General features: G+C 43.1%; 1 protein-coding gene across 2 annotated transcripts in view; it reads left to right on the top strand.

Moving 5' to 3' along the window:
* The first annotated feature begins 4193 nt into the window (after positions 1–4193).
* The window catches only part of FGD5 (FYVE, RhoGEF and PH domain containing 5), a 118500-nt gene continuing 109129 nt past the window's right edge, over positions 4194–13564 (top strand). For both annotated transcript variants that reach the window (XM_040408361.1, XM_040408360.1), the window contains exons 1-2: positions 4194–4442; positions 8246–11273. In XM_040408361.1, the coding sequence (XP_040264295.1) occupies positions 4391–4442; positions 8246–11273 (3080 nt within the window). In that variant the 5' untranslated portion in view covers positions 4194–4390. The remainder of the gene's footprint in view (positions 4443–8245; positions 11274–13564) is intronic.

Raw genomic sequence — 13564 nt, 5'->3', positions numbered from 1 at the left:
TATACATCTTCCTGTATATAGTGATATGGAGCATGCTGCTATAACCTGGGTATCTCCTGTATATAATTATATATATACAGCTGGTATAAGTTATACATCTTCTTGTATATAGTGATATGGAGCATGCTGGTATAACCTGGGCATCTCCTGTATATAATTATATATGTACAGCTGGTATAAGTTATACATCTTCTTGTATATAGTGATATGGAGCATGCTGGTATAACCTGGGTATCTCCTGTATATAATTATATATGTACAGCTGGTATAAGTTATACATCTTCTTGTATATAGTGATATGGAGCATGCTGGTATAACCTGGGCATCTCCTGTATATAATTATATATGTACAGCTGGTATAACCTGGGCATCTCCAGTATATAATTATATATGTACAGCTGGTATAAGTTATACATCCTCTTGTATATAGTGATATAGACCGTGCTGGTATAACCCGAGCATCTAGTTAATTTGATGCATTTCTAATGCTTATGTTGCCTTTTAAAGGGTTAACCTCTTGCCTGTTGCTATTCATTCAGTTCTCTAATTCTTTTACTCCTTATTGTTCTGCAACTTGTTAGCAAATTAAATATTTATGTCCACTATGTCGGAGGTGACGGATTTGATCTGGGAATTAGCTGTTCGCCTGCAAGTCACTAGCACGAAACAAGTAATGTAATTCAAAGCCCTGTCATTTATATCGTATGCGGGGCGGGGGCGGCTTTCAATTAATTCCACCCACTTTCAGTCCCCAACAATTTATGATAAGAGCGCCGGCTCCACTTTCCAATCTCCTGTCCGGGATACAGCCTTGGTAATTACACAGGACCCCAGAAAATCAGATAGAACTCGAATTATCATTTCGCGGAGCGTTTCCTACACTGATTTCGTATTCCGCACACAGCATGAAGCCATTTTCCAATGTCGATCTTCCATCCAAGAATCCAGCACTATGAATGTAACAGTATTTGATTGCAACAATGTTTCAAAGTATTCTTTCATCAACTTGGTATGGGTAGTGCTGGTCTATGGGAGATTTAGTAAAGGGATCAACGGATTCCTATTCCAGGTTTATCATGTGACCAAACCACGTGTGACTGTAGGTATGACGGGTTCTATGGTGACCTAAGTTTGGTTCAGTATTAGGCCTCTTTCACACGACTGTATGGCTTTTTCAGTGTTTTGTGGTCCGTTTTTCACGGATCCGTTGTTCCATTTCTTTGTTTCCGTTGTGTTTCTGTTTCTGTTCCGTTTTTCCGTATGGCATATACAGTATACAGTAATTACATAGAAAAAATTGGGCTGGGCATAAAATTTTCAATAGATGGTTCCACAAAAACGGAACGGATACGGAAGACATACAGATGCATTTCCGTATGTGTTCCGTTTTTTTTTGCGGACTCATTTACTTGAATGGAGCCAGGGAACATGATTTGCGGGCAATAATAGGACATGTTCTGTCTTTCAATGGATCGGAAAAACAGAAATATGGAAACGGAATGCATACGGAGTACATTCCGTTTTTCTTGCAGAACCATTGAAATGAATGGTTCCATATACGGACCGTATATGGAACGCAAAAAACGGCCCGTAAACGGAAAAAAAAAACGGCCGTGTGAAAGAGGCCTAAGGGTCCATTCACACGTCCGTAATTTGGGTCCGCATCCGTTCCGCAATTTGCGGGAACGGGTGTGGACCCATTCACTTTTAATAGGGCTGGAATGGATGCGGATCCGCATTTCTGGGATCCGCATCTGCATTTCCGGGATCGGTATCCGCATTTCTGGGATCTGCAATTCCGTTCCTGAAAAAATAGAACATCTCCTATTCTTGTCCGCAATTGGTCCGCAAAAAACACGGGCATCGGCCGTGTGAACTCTGTATCATGGATGTGGACCCACTGCCTTGAAGATAGGGCATGTCCTATCATTTGCGGTGTGGAGACACAGACCCGAAAGTCCACGGAAGGGCTTCCAAGTGTTTCTGTGGCCATCTGATCCATGCCTCTGCACTGCAAAAGACCCATTCAAGTCAGGGGGTCTGCACCGCGAGACGGAGTTCACGTGGCCGGTGCCAGTGTTTTGCGGACCACTAAATGTAATCAATGAATATTTATTTCATGCACTTATATAGCGCTGACATATTCCGCAGCGCTTTACAGACATTATCATATCTCTGTCCCCAGGAGCTCACAATCTAATAAGGTCCCTATCAGTCTGTCTTTGGAGTGTGGGAGGAAATCGGAGAACCCGGAGGAAACCCACGGGAACCCGGGGAGAACATACAGACTCCGTGCAGATGTTGTGCCTGGTCGGATTCCTAGGACGCCAGCGCTGCGAGGCACCAGTGAATATTAGAAAGGCTTTAAAGCCCTTCATCATCATCATCAATGCTTTTACCATCTGAGCTTCTCAGTGCACACATTGAGCAAGGTCAGCCTCCTGCACCGCAGCAGTGTGGGTACCCATCTGAACGAGGTCGCCATCTCTGGGGTGTCGTGCAATGTGATCAGAATGTGCACTGACACTTAGGGCTTGTTCACAAGAACGTTCTTTGTGTTCCGTATACAGTCCGTAATACATTTCAATGGGTCTGCAAAAAAAAAAAAAACGGAATGTACTCCGTATGCATTCCATTTCCGTTTTTCCGTATTTCCGTTCAAAGATAGAACATGTCCTATTATTGCCCGCAAATCACGTTCCGTGGCTCCATTCAAGTCAATGGGTCCGCAAAAAAAAAAAACGGAACACATACGGAATGTACTCCGTATGTCTTCCGTATCCGTTCCGTTTTTGTGGAACCATCTATTGAAAATTTTATGCCCAGCCAAATTTTTTCTATGTAAATACTGTATACTGTATATGCCATTATAAAAACCAAGATGGCTGCACAACGTTATATATACAAACAATAGAGCTAAGAAATGGGGGTCATTCTAGATAAAAGTGGTACAATACCGACTATAAATGAGTTAATGGAAGCATTTAGCGCACATACGTGTTGGGCCCATCTACCAGGCGTCAAGGTGGCTTCCGCAGATGGGTCCCTAACACTAAATATACTGCCTTAGGGACCCATCTGCGGAAGCCACCTTGACGCCTGGTAGATGGGCCCGACACGTATGTGCGCTAAATGCTTCCATTAACTCATTTATAGTCGGTATTGTACCACTTTTATCTAGAATGACCCCCATTTCTTAGCTCTATTGTTTGTATGTATAACGGTGTGCAGCCATCTTGGTTTTTATCATTATGTTTGCTTCATGGATTTGCACCTGTGATTCTGAAGGTTCTAGTCTAAATTTTCTTGTGGTACTATATATGCCATACGGAAAAACGGAATGGAACCGGAAACACTACTGAAACAAAAAACGGATCCGTTAAAAAACGGCCCGCAAAACACTGAAAAAGCCATAAGTCGTGTGAACGAGCCCTTAGGGTAAAATCACACATTCAGAATTTATGTATGGATTATCGGCACTGAAATGAGCAGGGACGCGCCGTCAATCTGCATCAATTGGTGCGGATTTGGCGTGGATTTTACTCTCCCCATTGAAGTGAATGGAGAAAACCCGGACAGGAAAAATAAACTAAATTGACACGCTGCAGATTTTAAAATTAGCACCATAGGTCAAAATCCGCACTGAAAAAATCTGCATCGTGTGCGTGAGAATTTCAAATTCTCATAGAATACAATGTACATGATCCACGCAGAAAATCCGCACGCCATCCTGATCGTGAGCAGTAATGCCGTTCCAATGACTCCAATATTCCTGGATTCCATATACACAGTATTAGCACCCATGGGTTCCTGCTGCATTTTTGCCTTTTTCCTTGCACAATGAAGACCCTGAGATAAAGTCATACCTGGGTGTTCTAAGATCCAGGACTGAAGTGAACCTGGTGTGGAGATGAATAATGCAGTCCCTTCGTGGTCCCACTGGTCAGGGAGGCATAGAAGCCTCTATAAGTATTTCCCTGGATCCATACATTAAATCTCCTACATTCCTTCTGATAAAATAGCTGCACATTTTCGGGCTCCTGATGCAGATCCCTGTGCATTACTGGCTGGGGCTGTGTGAGTGATGACATAGCAGAGCGCAGTGTGTATTGTGGCGCCTGTAATGAGCTCAGCCTACAGTTAATGACTTCTCCATCTACTCGCTACATTGTTGTGCTGCTTGCATTTGGGGGTGAAGCTCTGGCTGTGCAGTGAGACACGTGACCCTCCAGCTGCTGCATCCAGTCACTAGAAGAAGTGCTGTCCCTTTAATTCACAGTCCTTGTGTGCTGCAGGAAGGGACATGCCTGTTCCAGTGGCTCAGTCTATAGAGGAGCTGCTGCCAGTGCCAGGGCTGTGTGTGCCCAGCAGATGCCAAGGGATGATGTGAATGCTGGGGACAGCTCTGCAGAACTTCTCAGGAGCAGGGAAGATGAGCACAGGTAGGTCCAGCTGAGATGTGTGTAAGGTGTAGTGTGAGGGCTCCTCCTGTATGTGCTATTATATGGACAGGTGCAACAGCTCTGTGGAAAGAATGGAGAAGATGGGTCACAATGTGATACATTTGTTACAATTTGCATTTTCAATATTTTCCCTGTCTATAGTCTATCCCTACCTCATTGTCTTCACTATTGGTACAGTGATACTGTAGATTGTCAGCTCTGCGGGTTGTCATCTCATGGGATGGTTACCAGGGAAGGCTCTGGGGTTGCACTTTGCTAGCAGACTGAACTTGCTTTTGTTTAACAGCCTGGATAGGTGTGGATTATGTCTGATGCTAGATTCATAGAGAAGCCTGGTAGATGTAGCGGAGCTGAGTTTGCCAATTAGCGGGGCTTATGTATCTTTGATGGATTCTCCTAGGACTGCAGGCAAAACCCGAATCTTTTTGACTGGTTATCAGGATACAGGTTCATCTCTGCTACATTATCACATAGGCATTGTGAGGCACGGAGCTGGTTGAATAGAGGAGTCATGATGGGAATGGGTTTTGCATGATATTTTAATTTTTTTTATGTAATTGCAGATTTAGATAGATAAATATGAGATAGATGATAAATAGATAGATAGATATGAGATAGATAGATAGATAGATAGATAGATATGAGATAGATAGATAGATAGATAATAGATAGATAGATAGATAGATAGATAGATAGATAGATAGATATGAGATAGATAGATAGATAGATAGATAGATAATAGATAAAAATATATGAGATAGATGATAGATAGATAGATAATAGATAGATAGTTAATAAATAGATAAATATTAGATAGATGATAGATAATGTGACATAGATACATTTGAGATAAATAGATATGAGATAGATATTATAATTCATGTACAATATGTGACTATTTATACTGATGTGACATTAAATAATTGGGAAGTTTGCAGACACATTTTTGCTCCTTTGACATAAAGTTTGGACTCTGTCTTCTCTCTGGAGGCCGAGTACATTATACTTGATATTCCCCTTGCAGATCCTCATAGCACAGCCTCGTTTATCTAACTGCACAGAGTGAATGAATTCTTAATGACACAGGTGCACTTCAGAAGATAAAACCATTAATCCCAATTTCTATAGTAATATCTGGCTGCAGGCATGCTGTCTGGCCAGCAGGGGGCAGCAGGAGAGCTGTGCAGTACATGCCATGTCCTGGGGACAGAGCCTCTCTCTGTGAGTGTGTCCCTGAGATTTGGGAGTGGGTCATAGTAACAGGATGTGGCCTACAGATCCATTTCTTCCTTCCTGCTATTGCTAAAAGTCTCTGGAGTGTTTTAACCCCGTAGGCGCCGGCGATGTCTTAAGTGGCAGCCTATTGTTTTTGCGTTTACTTAGAAAGATAGGAGCTAATTCTAAGAACCACTTTCATCACAAGTCTCTCCCCCCAGCAGTGAATAGAAACTGACAGATGTGCATTATAACCCTCAGCATCTTGATTGGACCTGCTTACTCATCACTCATCATCACCCCCTTACCCCATAAATCCTAAAATAAGCCCCGTAAAATTATTTTTGAGCCTTTCCCCATTCTCTAATCTCCATCAAAGTGTACAAGACCTTGACCCATTCGCTTCTGTATAGTTCTGTTCCGCTGTGTCTTATTTATATCTGTACCTGGGAAAGCTGGGTGACGGACAGATAGACACCATAGGGGTGGTCGAGTCACTTTCACAGACTGCTGGGTGGCGAGTCTGTCTAGCTGAGTAGTAATGTGTCCCCAACTCTTGCAGTTCATTTGCTTTTTGTCATTCAGGAGCCTGGGAAAGCTGGGTGACAATAGCCACGGCTGACAACATTAGCCATCGATTTGTCCCAAAAATATATATTTTTTAAAATCACATATCCTATATTTTCTATATTTATTAACTGGATACAATTAGTTGCCCTTGGACACGACATAGAACTGCCCTTTAATTATCTATTGCCAAACCATAGGGCTGATATCTGTCATATCCAGGGGCGTTCGCCTAAATGCACACAGCCAGAGTCCTAATACATCCCATGTTGAAATCCTTGAGCTCTTGATCTACCGCCTTTGAGCCTTGATTTCCTTACTGACCCATGTTTTTTCTCACCAATTCCACCATTTGGCGTGAACTGTTGGATGCTACATTATGGAGGAACTCTTCACTGAAAGCATTGCTCCCAGGGAAGAATTCCATATGGCGGCACACACAGTCCCTACTGCACTGCAATGTTCAATTGCCATACAGATGCCTTACCTGCAGCGTCAGAGTCTGAACTAGGGCCAGGGGCAAAGCGATAGGGGGTGCAGAGAAGGCATTTGCACCATTGCCCCTGGTGCTCTGAAGGGCACATAACAAGGCACCACTATTATAAATGGCACATAGGAGGTAGCGGTCCAAATTTTTCATTAGGACCCGTGAGGTTCATGTTATCAGTCCCTCCCTCAGTGTAAACACAACAGCTCAGGATTTCCATTATGTCCCCCTATGACTTATTTTTCCCACCAGCCATTGCCCGACGCATTTAAAGGGCTTCTATTAAAAGTCCCTATACTGATGTCATATTATAGCCTTCTTATTATGATTGATGAATCACACAATGTCAGGGAGTTATAATGGAGTCCGCTGCAAGTTCTGACTGATTTCCAGAGCCGCAGTGAAGAATGTCACAAAATGTTATTATGGGCAGGAAGTGACCTCAGTGACTGATTATTTATTGTCCTACACAACTTCCTGCCAACAATCAGTCCGACCCGCCATGCTGTTTACTAGGAAACTAGATCATATGTCCCAGGGGTACAGGAAGGAAGCATTTCCCTGGAGGCTGATGCATACAAATTCCTCATATAGTTCTGCGGATAACCAGATTAGGGCCCATAGAAATGATAAATCACATTCCCTTATAATCCTGACGTTAAAATATGCACTAAAAAGGAGAAATAATGAGGTTTCTGAGGACAAATCCTTGCAGGACTGTGATATACAAAAAGGGAATTGATTTTGTTTGTTCTACAATATATATTATTAATGTATTTCATGTATTCAAAATTCCATCATTTTATACCATGGCGCGGTTTTTAGGGCTTCATTAAATATGCAATTTCAAAAACTGGGAATTTTTTCTATAAAATAAAGCAGTTTCCTATCACTGGAGGCTTTAGTGAGCCACTGACGGCCCTGGAATAATAGAATATGTCATCTAATAATTCAGATACAACAATCATTTAGGGAATACCACCTTAAAAGAGCACACATGGTGGCCAAAGGTAAAAGAACCCAAAAAGTTGGGCACCATTGGCAAGTTTTCTAGTGGCATGGTCTATTTTTGCTCCTGGGATTTCCTCATACTGGTCCATTGGTTATACCTTCATGGGAAACCAGTTGATCCAGTATTCAATGCAACTGGTGCAAAGGGTCAGATTTGAACCCAGGACTTCAAGGTGGCAATGATACCCTCAGAGTAACCTGTTATGGGCATACATATGAGAGAAGCAAGCCACGTGGCTGCTGGGTGGTGAGAACCTTTGCCAGTCCACCTCCAAACTGCAGGGGAGAAATTGGTTCATGGTTCAAAAGATAATGGACCTTTCTGTCCTGGGTGGAAAAACCCAGAAACCTAATTGGGGGGATGGTTATTTAGATTTTTGTACGGGGACCCCTGTTGACCTGAAGGAGATCCCTTAAGAATCTTAACCTTCCTTGTCTGTTCTTCCTCCTACACTTTAAGATTTACCTAAGTTCTTGATTTTCTTTTCTTTTTATCTTTTAGAACTCACCAAACCTGCTCTTGCACCAAAGCCACAAGGTCTTGACAGCTTCAGTCCCAAGTGTTCTTCTCCACTGCTCTCAAAAACTGGTCTTGTCCATCAAGCAAAATCTATGTCCAGGGGTCCCAAGCCTCCAATTGCCCCCAAACCGATATTATCTCCGGCGACAGAAAGGAGGTGCATAGAGGATGAGAACAATTCCCTAAATAAGTGCTCCAATGGTGATGTCGTTTGTCCTGTGGAGATCTACGATGAGGACCACTACAGACCTGTGTGTGATGACATGACCTTCGAGGATTATATTTCGGTTCCGGAGTCTCAGCTGACAGATGAGGAATGTACTGACTTTGATTGTGAGAAAAGTTCATCTTCTGAGGGCCCTGTAGACCTCTGGAATGCAACATCTGGGGAAGGGGATATCACAAGCTATAGCCCATCTCAAGCTGGGGAGGAAGACAGTGGACTTCCAGACAGTGCACCCTCAAAAGAGGTAGAATCTGGAGACTTTACAGAGTTGGATGACAGTGACAACACTGATGCCCTCAGCTTGAGGTCTTCCTCCACTGCCGAGGCGGATAGCTTGGTGCCTCATTCTGGCTCAATGCAATTTAAAAATGACCTTGGAGATATAGATGATTTTTTACTGTTGGACAGCAATGAATGTAATGGAGAACCTAGGGAAGAACACGGGGATGAGGACTTATCTAATATCGGGAATGATGAGGTTATTTTGACACAGGACGCAAGTGCAGATAACCTATCTGATGGCAACATCAATGATGAAAATGACTATGAGGGCTCTTTGGAGGAGACTCCGGGCAATAATCGCGCTGATGATGATGGATCTAATGTGACATCTGATCATGAACATTTAGATATTGGATCAACTGAAAATTCTATATTGTCAGAGACTGCCCATGGTGAGAATGAGACAAGCCAAAGTGTGGATGAGACAGCCCAGTATGAGGATGAAACAACTCAATGTGTGGAAGAGACAGCCCATTGTGAGAATGAGACAACCCAATATTTGGATGAGATTCAATGTGATAATGAAAGCACACAATGTGTGGATGAGATAGTTCAATGTGATAACGAGACAACTCAATGTGTGGAAGAGAGAGTTCAAAGGGATGATGAGACAACCCAGAATGAGGATACAACAGCCCAATTTGTTGATGAGGAAGTCCAATGTGAGGAAAATATAGAAACTGAGGAGGACCTTGCTACAGACGTTTTAGTCAATGAAGTAGAGACCATAGAGGATAATAATGTCCAGAAATTCAATGATGAAGAATTGCAAGACTTTAATGAAGACTTGGACAGTGCTGTATCAGCTCCTAGTATTGAAAAGGAAATTCAGCAAGAAAGTGATGTAGACACAAAGGTCAATAATATCTTTGAAGCTGTTGAAGAAGCATCCTATGTTGATACTGAATTTGGTCAAGACAATGAAGAAACCAAGGAAGTCTCTGCAGATGACAACCCTGATGACAGCTGCCAGATAATCCCATTTGAATGTGAAAGTAATGATGATGTGAAGGAGCCACCAGAAGAAACACAAGACACAGGAAATGTACAAGAAGAAACCACCTGGGCCAGAATGGAGCAGATAAAAGAAGAAGACTCTTCTGAGGTCATTGATACAGCTGCAGACGATGAAGGAAGTAGCGAATATGACGCAGACCCAGCTGTGGATACTCAGGGTGATGTATTATTTCCAAAGGATGAAGCTGACACAGCAGAGCAGTCACCTGAAGACCAGGAAACAAAGGTCAAGAAGTGTGCAGAGATCATTACGGAGGCAGAAGAGGATGACAGCAACCCATATGTCCTGGAGGACAGTCCACAATCCAGGAGCAGGAAGCTGCTCAATACAGAGGAGACCACTTCTCCCAACAAGAAAGAGGAAGGGACCATCATGGAAGAATTCGGCCAGGATGATGGTGGCCATCTATTCAACATAGACAGAAAAAATATTGTCACAAGGACAAGATCCTACTCTGGAAAAATCCCAGGGAACGTTCCTGAGACTGTACCTGAGGAGACTGTTGCAGAAATGGAGGCTCAGCCATGTCATACCCACTTGTTAATGAATGCCAAATCTGAAAAGCCGGAATCTAAGCCTTTAGATTTCATAAGGGCTCTACCAAGAAAGCCAAGTCGTTTTATAATATACCCAAGGTCCTGCTCAGTGGAAGGCAGAGAAAACACAGCCTCAATGTACATTGAGTCCGATATCAACTTCTCTCCATACATCATTAGCTCTTCTGGCAGCTTTTCTCAGAGAAACTACCATACACACAGTGGGATGTCCACACCGACCTCTTTGGTTGACATTCCTCCACCTTTCCAGCTCGCCAGTATTACGAAAAAGCCAATTACCAAAAGTTCCCCTTCGCTCTTTATTGAGAATGACTCTTCCGAGAAAGGCTTCAAGAAGAAGAAGTCATCTTTCAAACGCTTCCTCACCTTGAAGTTCAAGAAGAAGACTGAAAACAAGGTCCATGTTGACGTCAATGTGTCTTCCTCTAGGACGTCTTCAGAGTCAAGTTACCATGGTTCATCCAGGTTAATTGACCTAGACAGAAGAAGCATTGGGAACTCTCCGCAGTTGCAGAGTCGTTCCGGGATGCCTTGCCATCCAGATTCTCCAACCGCCATGCTCTTCTACAAGGACATGAAGAGGAAAGGAACATCCAAGGCCTTTAACAGGAGTGTAGCGAGGGTGGAATCTTTTGAGGATCGTTCACGACCACCATTTATGCCTTTACCTTTAACTAAACCCAGGTCTATTTCTTTTCCCAACGCGGACACCTCAGATTATGAGAATATCCCAGCCATGAATTCTTATTATGAGAATATACAGATCCCCCCTCGGAGACCTGCCAGGGCCAGCACCTTCACGGAATTCTTTGAAGATCCCAGCAGAGCCTTGGCTTCTGCCAATGAGAATGACGGATATGTGGATATGAGCAGCTTCAATACTTTTGAAGTCAAGCACCAGCAGACATCGGAGCAGGAGGCTGAAAGGTACGGTACGATGCCTGCAACAAGTGACCTGTGCTGAGGTCTTGTCATGTTATATGGGGGTCATGTTTTTAGCATTGAATGTTTCAAAGTCTAATCTATACAGGTCCCAGGACTTGGTGCGACTGCTGCCTCTACACCTCCTAGAACTACAACTTTGGGTCATATTGCCCCTAACTAAAGGGCATCTGTCAGCAGTTTTGGACCTATGACACCGGCTGACCTGTTATATGCGCGCCTGGCAGCTAAAGGCATCTGTGTTGGTCCCATATTCATATGTGCCCGCATTGCTGAGAACGATGATGTCATAATATATGCAAATGAGCCTCTGGGAGCAAGGTGTAATGGCAACGCCCCAGTTGCACCTAGAGCTCATTTGCATACAGTACAGACCAAAAGTTTGGGCACACCTTCTCATTCAAAGAGTTTTCTTTATTTTCATGACTAGGAAAATTGTAGATTCACACTGAAGGCATCAAAACTATGAATTAACACATGTAGAATTATATACATAACAAACAAGTGTGAAACAACTGAAAATATGTCATATTCTAGGTTCTTCAAAGTAGCCACCTTTTGCTTTGATTACTGCTTTGCACACTCTTGGCATTCTCTTGATGAGCTCCAAGAGGTAGTCCCCTGAAATGGTTTTCACTTCACAGGTGTGCCTGTTTAATAAGTGGGATTTCTTGCCTTATAAATAGGGTTGGGACCATCAGTTGCGTTGAGGAGAAGTCAGGTGGATACACAGCTGATAGTCCTACTGAATAGACTGTTAGAATTTGTATTATGGCAAGAAAAAAGCAGCTAAGTAAAGAAAAATGAGTGCCCATCATTACTTTAAGAAATTAAGGTCAGTCAGTCAGCTGAAAAATTGGGAAAACTTTGAAAACTTTGAAAGTAAGGGCTATTTGACCATGAAGGAGAGTGATGGGGTGCTGCGCCAGATGACCTGGCCTCCACAGTCACCGGACCTGAGCCCAATCGAGATGGTTTGGGGTGAGCTGGACCGCAGAGTGAAGGCAAAAGGGCCAACAAGTGCTAAGCATCTCTGGGAACTCCTTCAAGACTGTTGGAAGACCATTTCAGGGGACTACCTCTTGAAGCTCATCAAGAGAATGCCAAGAGTGTGCAAAGCAGTAATCAAAGCAAAAGGTGGCTACTTTGAAGAACCTAGAATATGACATATTTTCAGTTGTTATGTATATAATTCCACATGTGTTAATTCATAGTTTTGATGCCTTCATAGTCATGAAAATAAAGAAAACTCTTTGAATGAGAAGGTGTGTCCAAACTTTTGGTCTGTACTGTATATTAAAACATCCTTTTTCTCAGAAATGTGGGCACATATGAACATGGGACCAACACGGATGCCTTCAGCTGCCAAGAGCACATGTAACAGGTCAGACAGTGTCATAGGGACAAATCTGCTGACAAATGGGCTTTAAGTTACAAGAATTATCATATGATACACCATGTGACTCCACAGAACCAGGAAGTGATTTTTTGAGCCCCTCCTGCTTGGCACTTTGGGGGTAGTTCCCAGGTATCTGTAATGAATCTGATCTCTCCTATTCTCACTGCTGTCACAATTTGTTACATTTGTATCCAGACATGACATTGCTGATACATGTCACCCGCACTGATACAGAATCTATTTAGACATGTATGGCATATCGATATAATATGCCATAAATATCCGCTAGGTGCTGGTCCCACCTCTGGGACCCGCTGATATCTCAAGAATGGGGCCCTGCCAAGAATCAAGAACACTGCTTGCATTTGAGGCAACCTCTCCATTCACTGCTGTACGTCTTACAAAAATATCCAACCGGCATGCCTTGGTCTCGATTCACAGCAAGGTCCTGAGGTGGGTGGAAGGTGGGGGTCCGTGGGACACCGTCTATTATGCATTAAATTAATGGTACGGAGCAGAATCTCTGCAATGGATTTTGCTTGAATTCTGCAACAAAATCCAGAAAAAAATCGAGCGCAAAATCTGTGTTACATGCAACTTTTCTTTGAATAGATTTTGTTCTGTCCAGTGTCATACCTTCAATGGAAGCAGACCACACAACCACTATGGTGCCCAATAGCTGAACTCCTTCTCCCGATGTGAAAACACTGCATTGTCATGCACCCAACACTAGGGGAAGCTCAGTGAAAACAGCAGATTACAGCTTCCATTGAAGAAATGGTCACTGTATAACTTCCTATGTAGTGAGCTCCCCCTAGTGGTGGCTGCAGGCAGACAGCTTTGTAAAAGATTAAAAGTGGTAGAGTTATCAGTGTAT

This window comes from Bufo bufo, chromosome 9, assembly GCF_905171765.1.
Source record: "Bufo bufo chromosome 9, aBufBuf1.1, whole genome shotgun sequence".
Taxonomy (NCBI): Eukaryota; Metazoa; Chordata; class Amphibia; order Anura; family Bufonidae; genus Bufo; species Bufo bufo.
The sequence above is the reverse complement of the archived record's forward strand: the minus strand, read 5'-3'. Positions and strand labels throughout refer to the sequence as shown.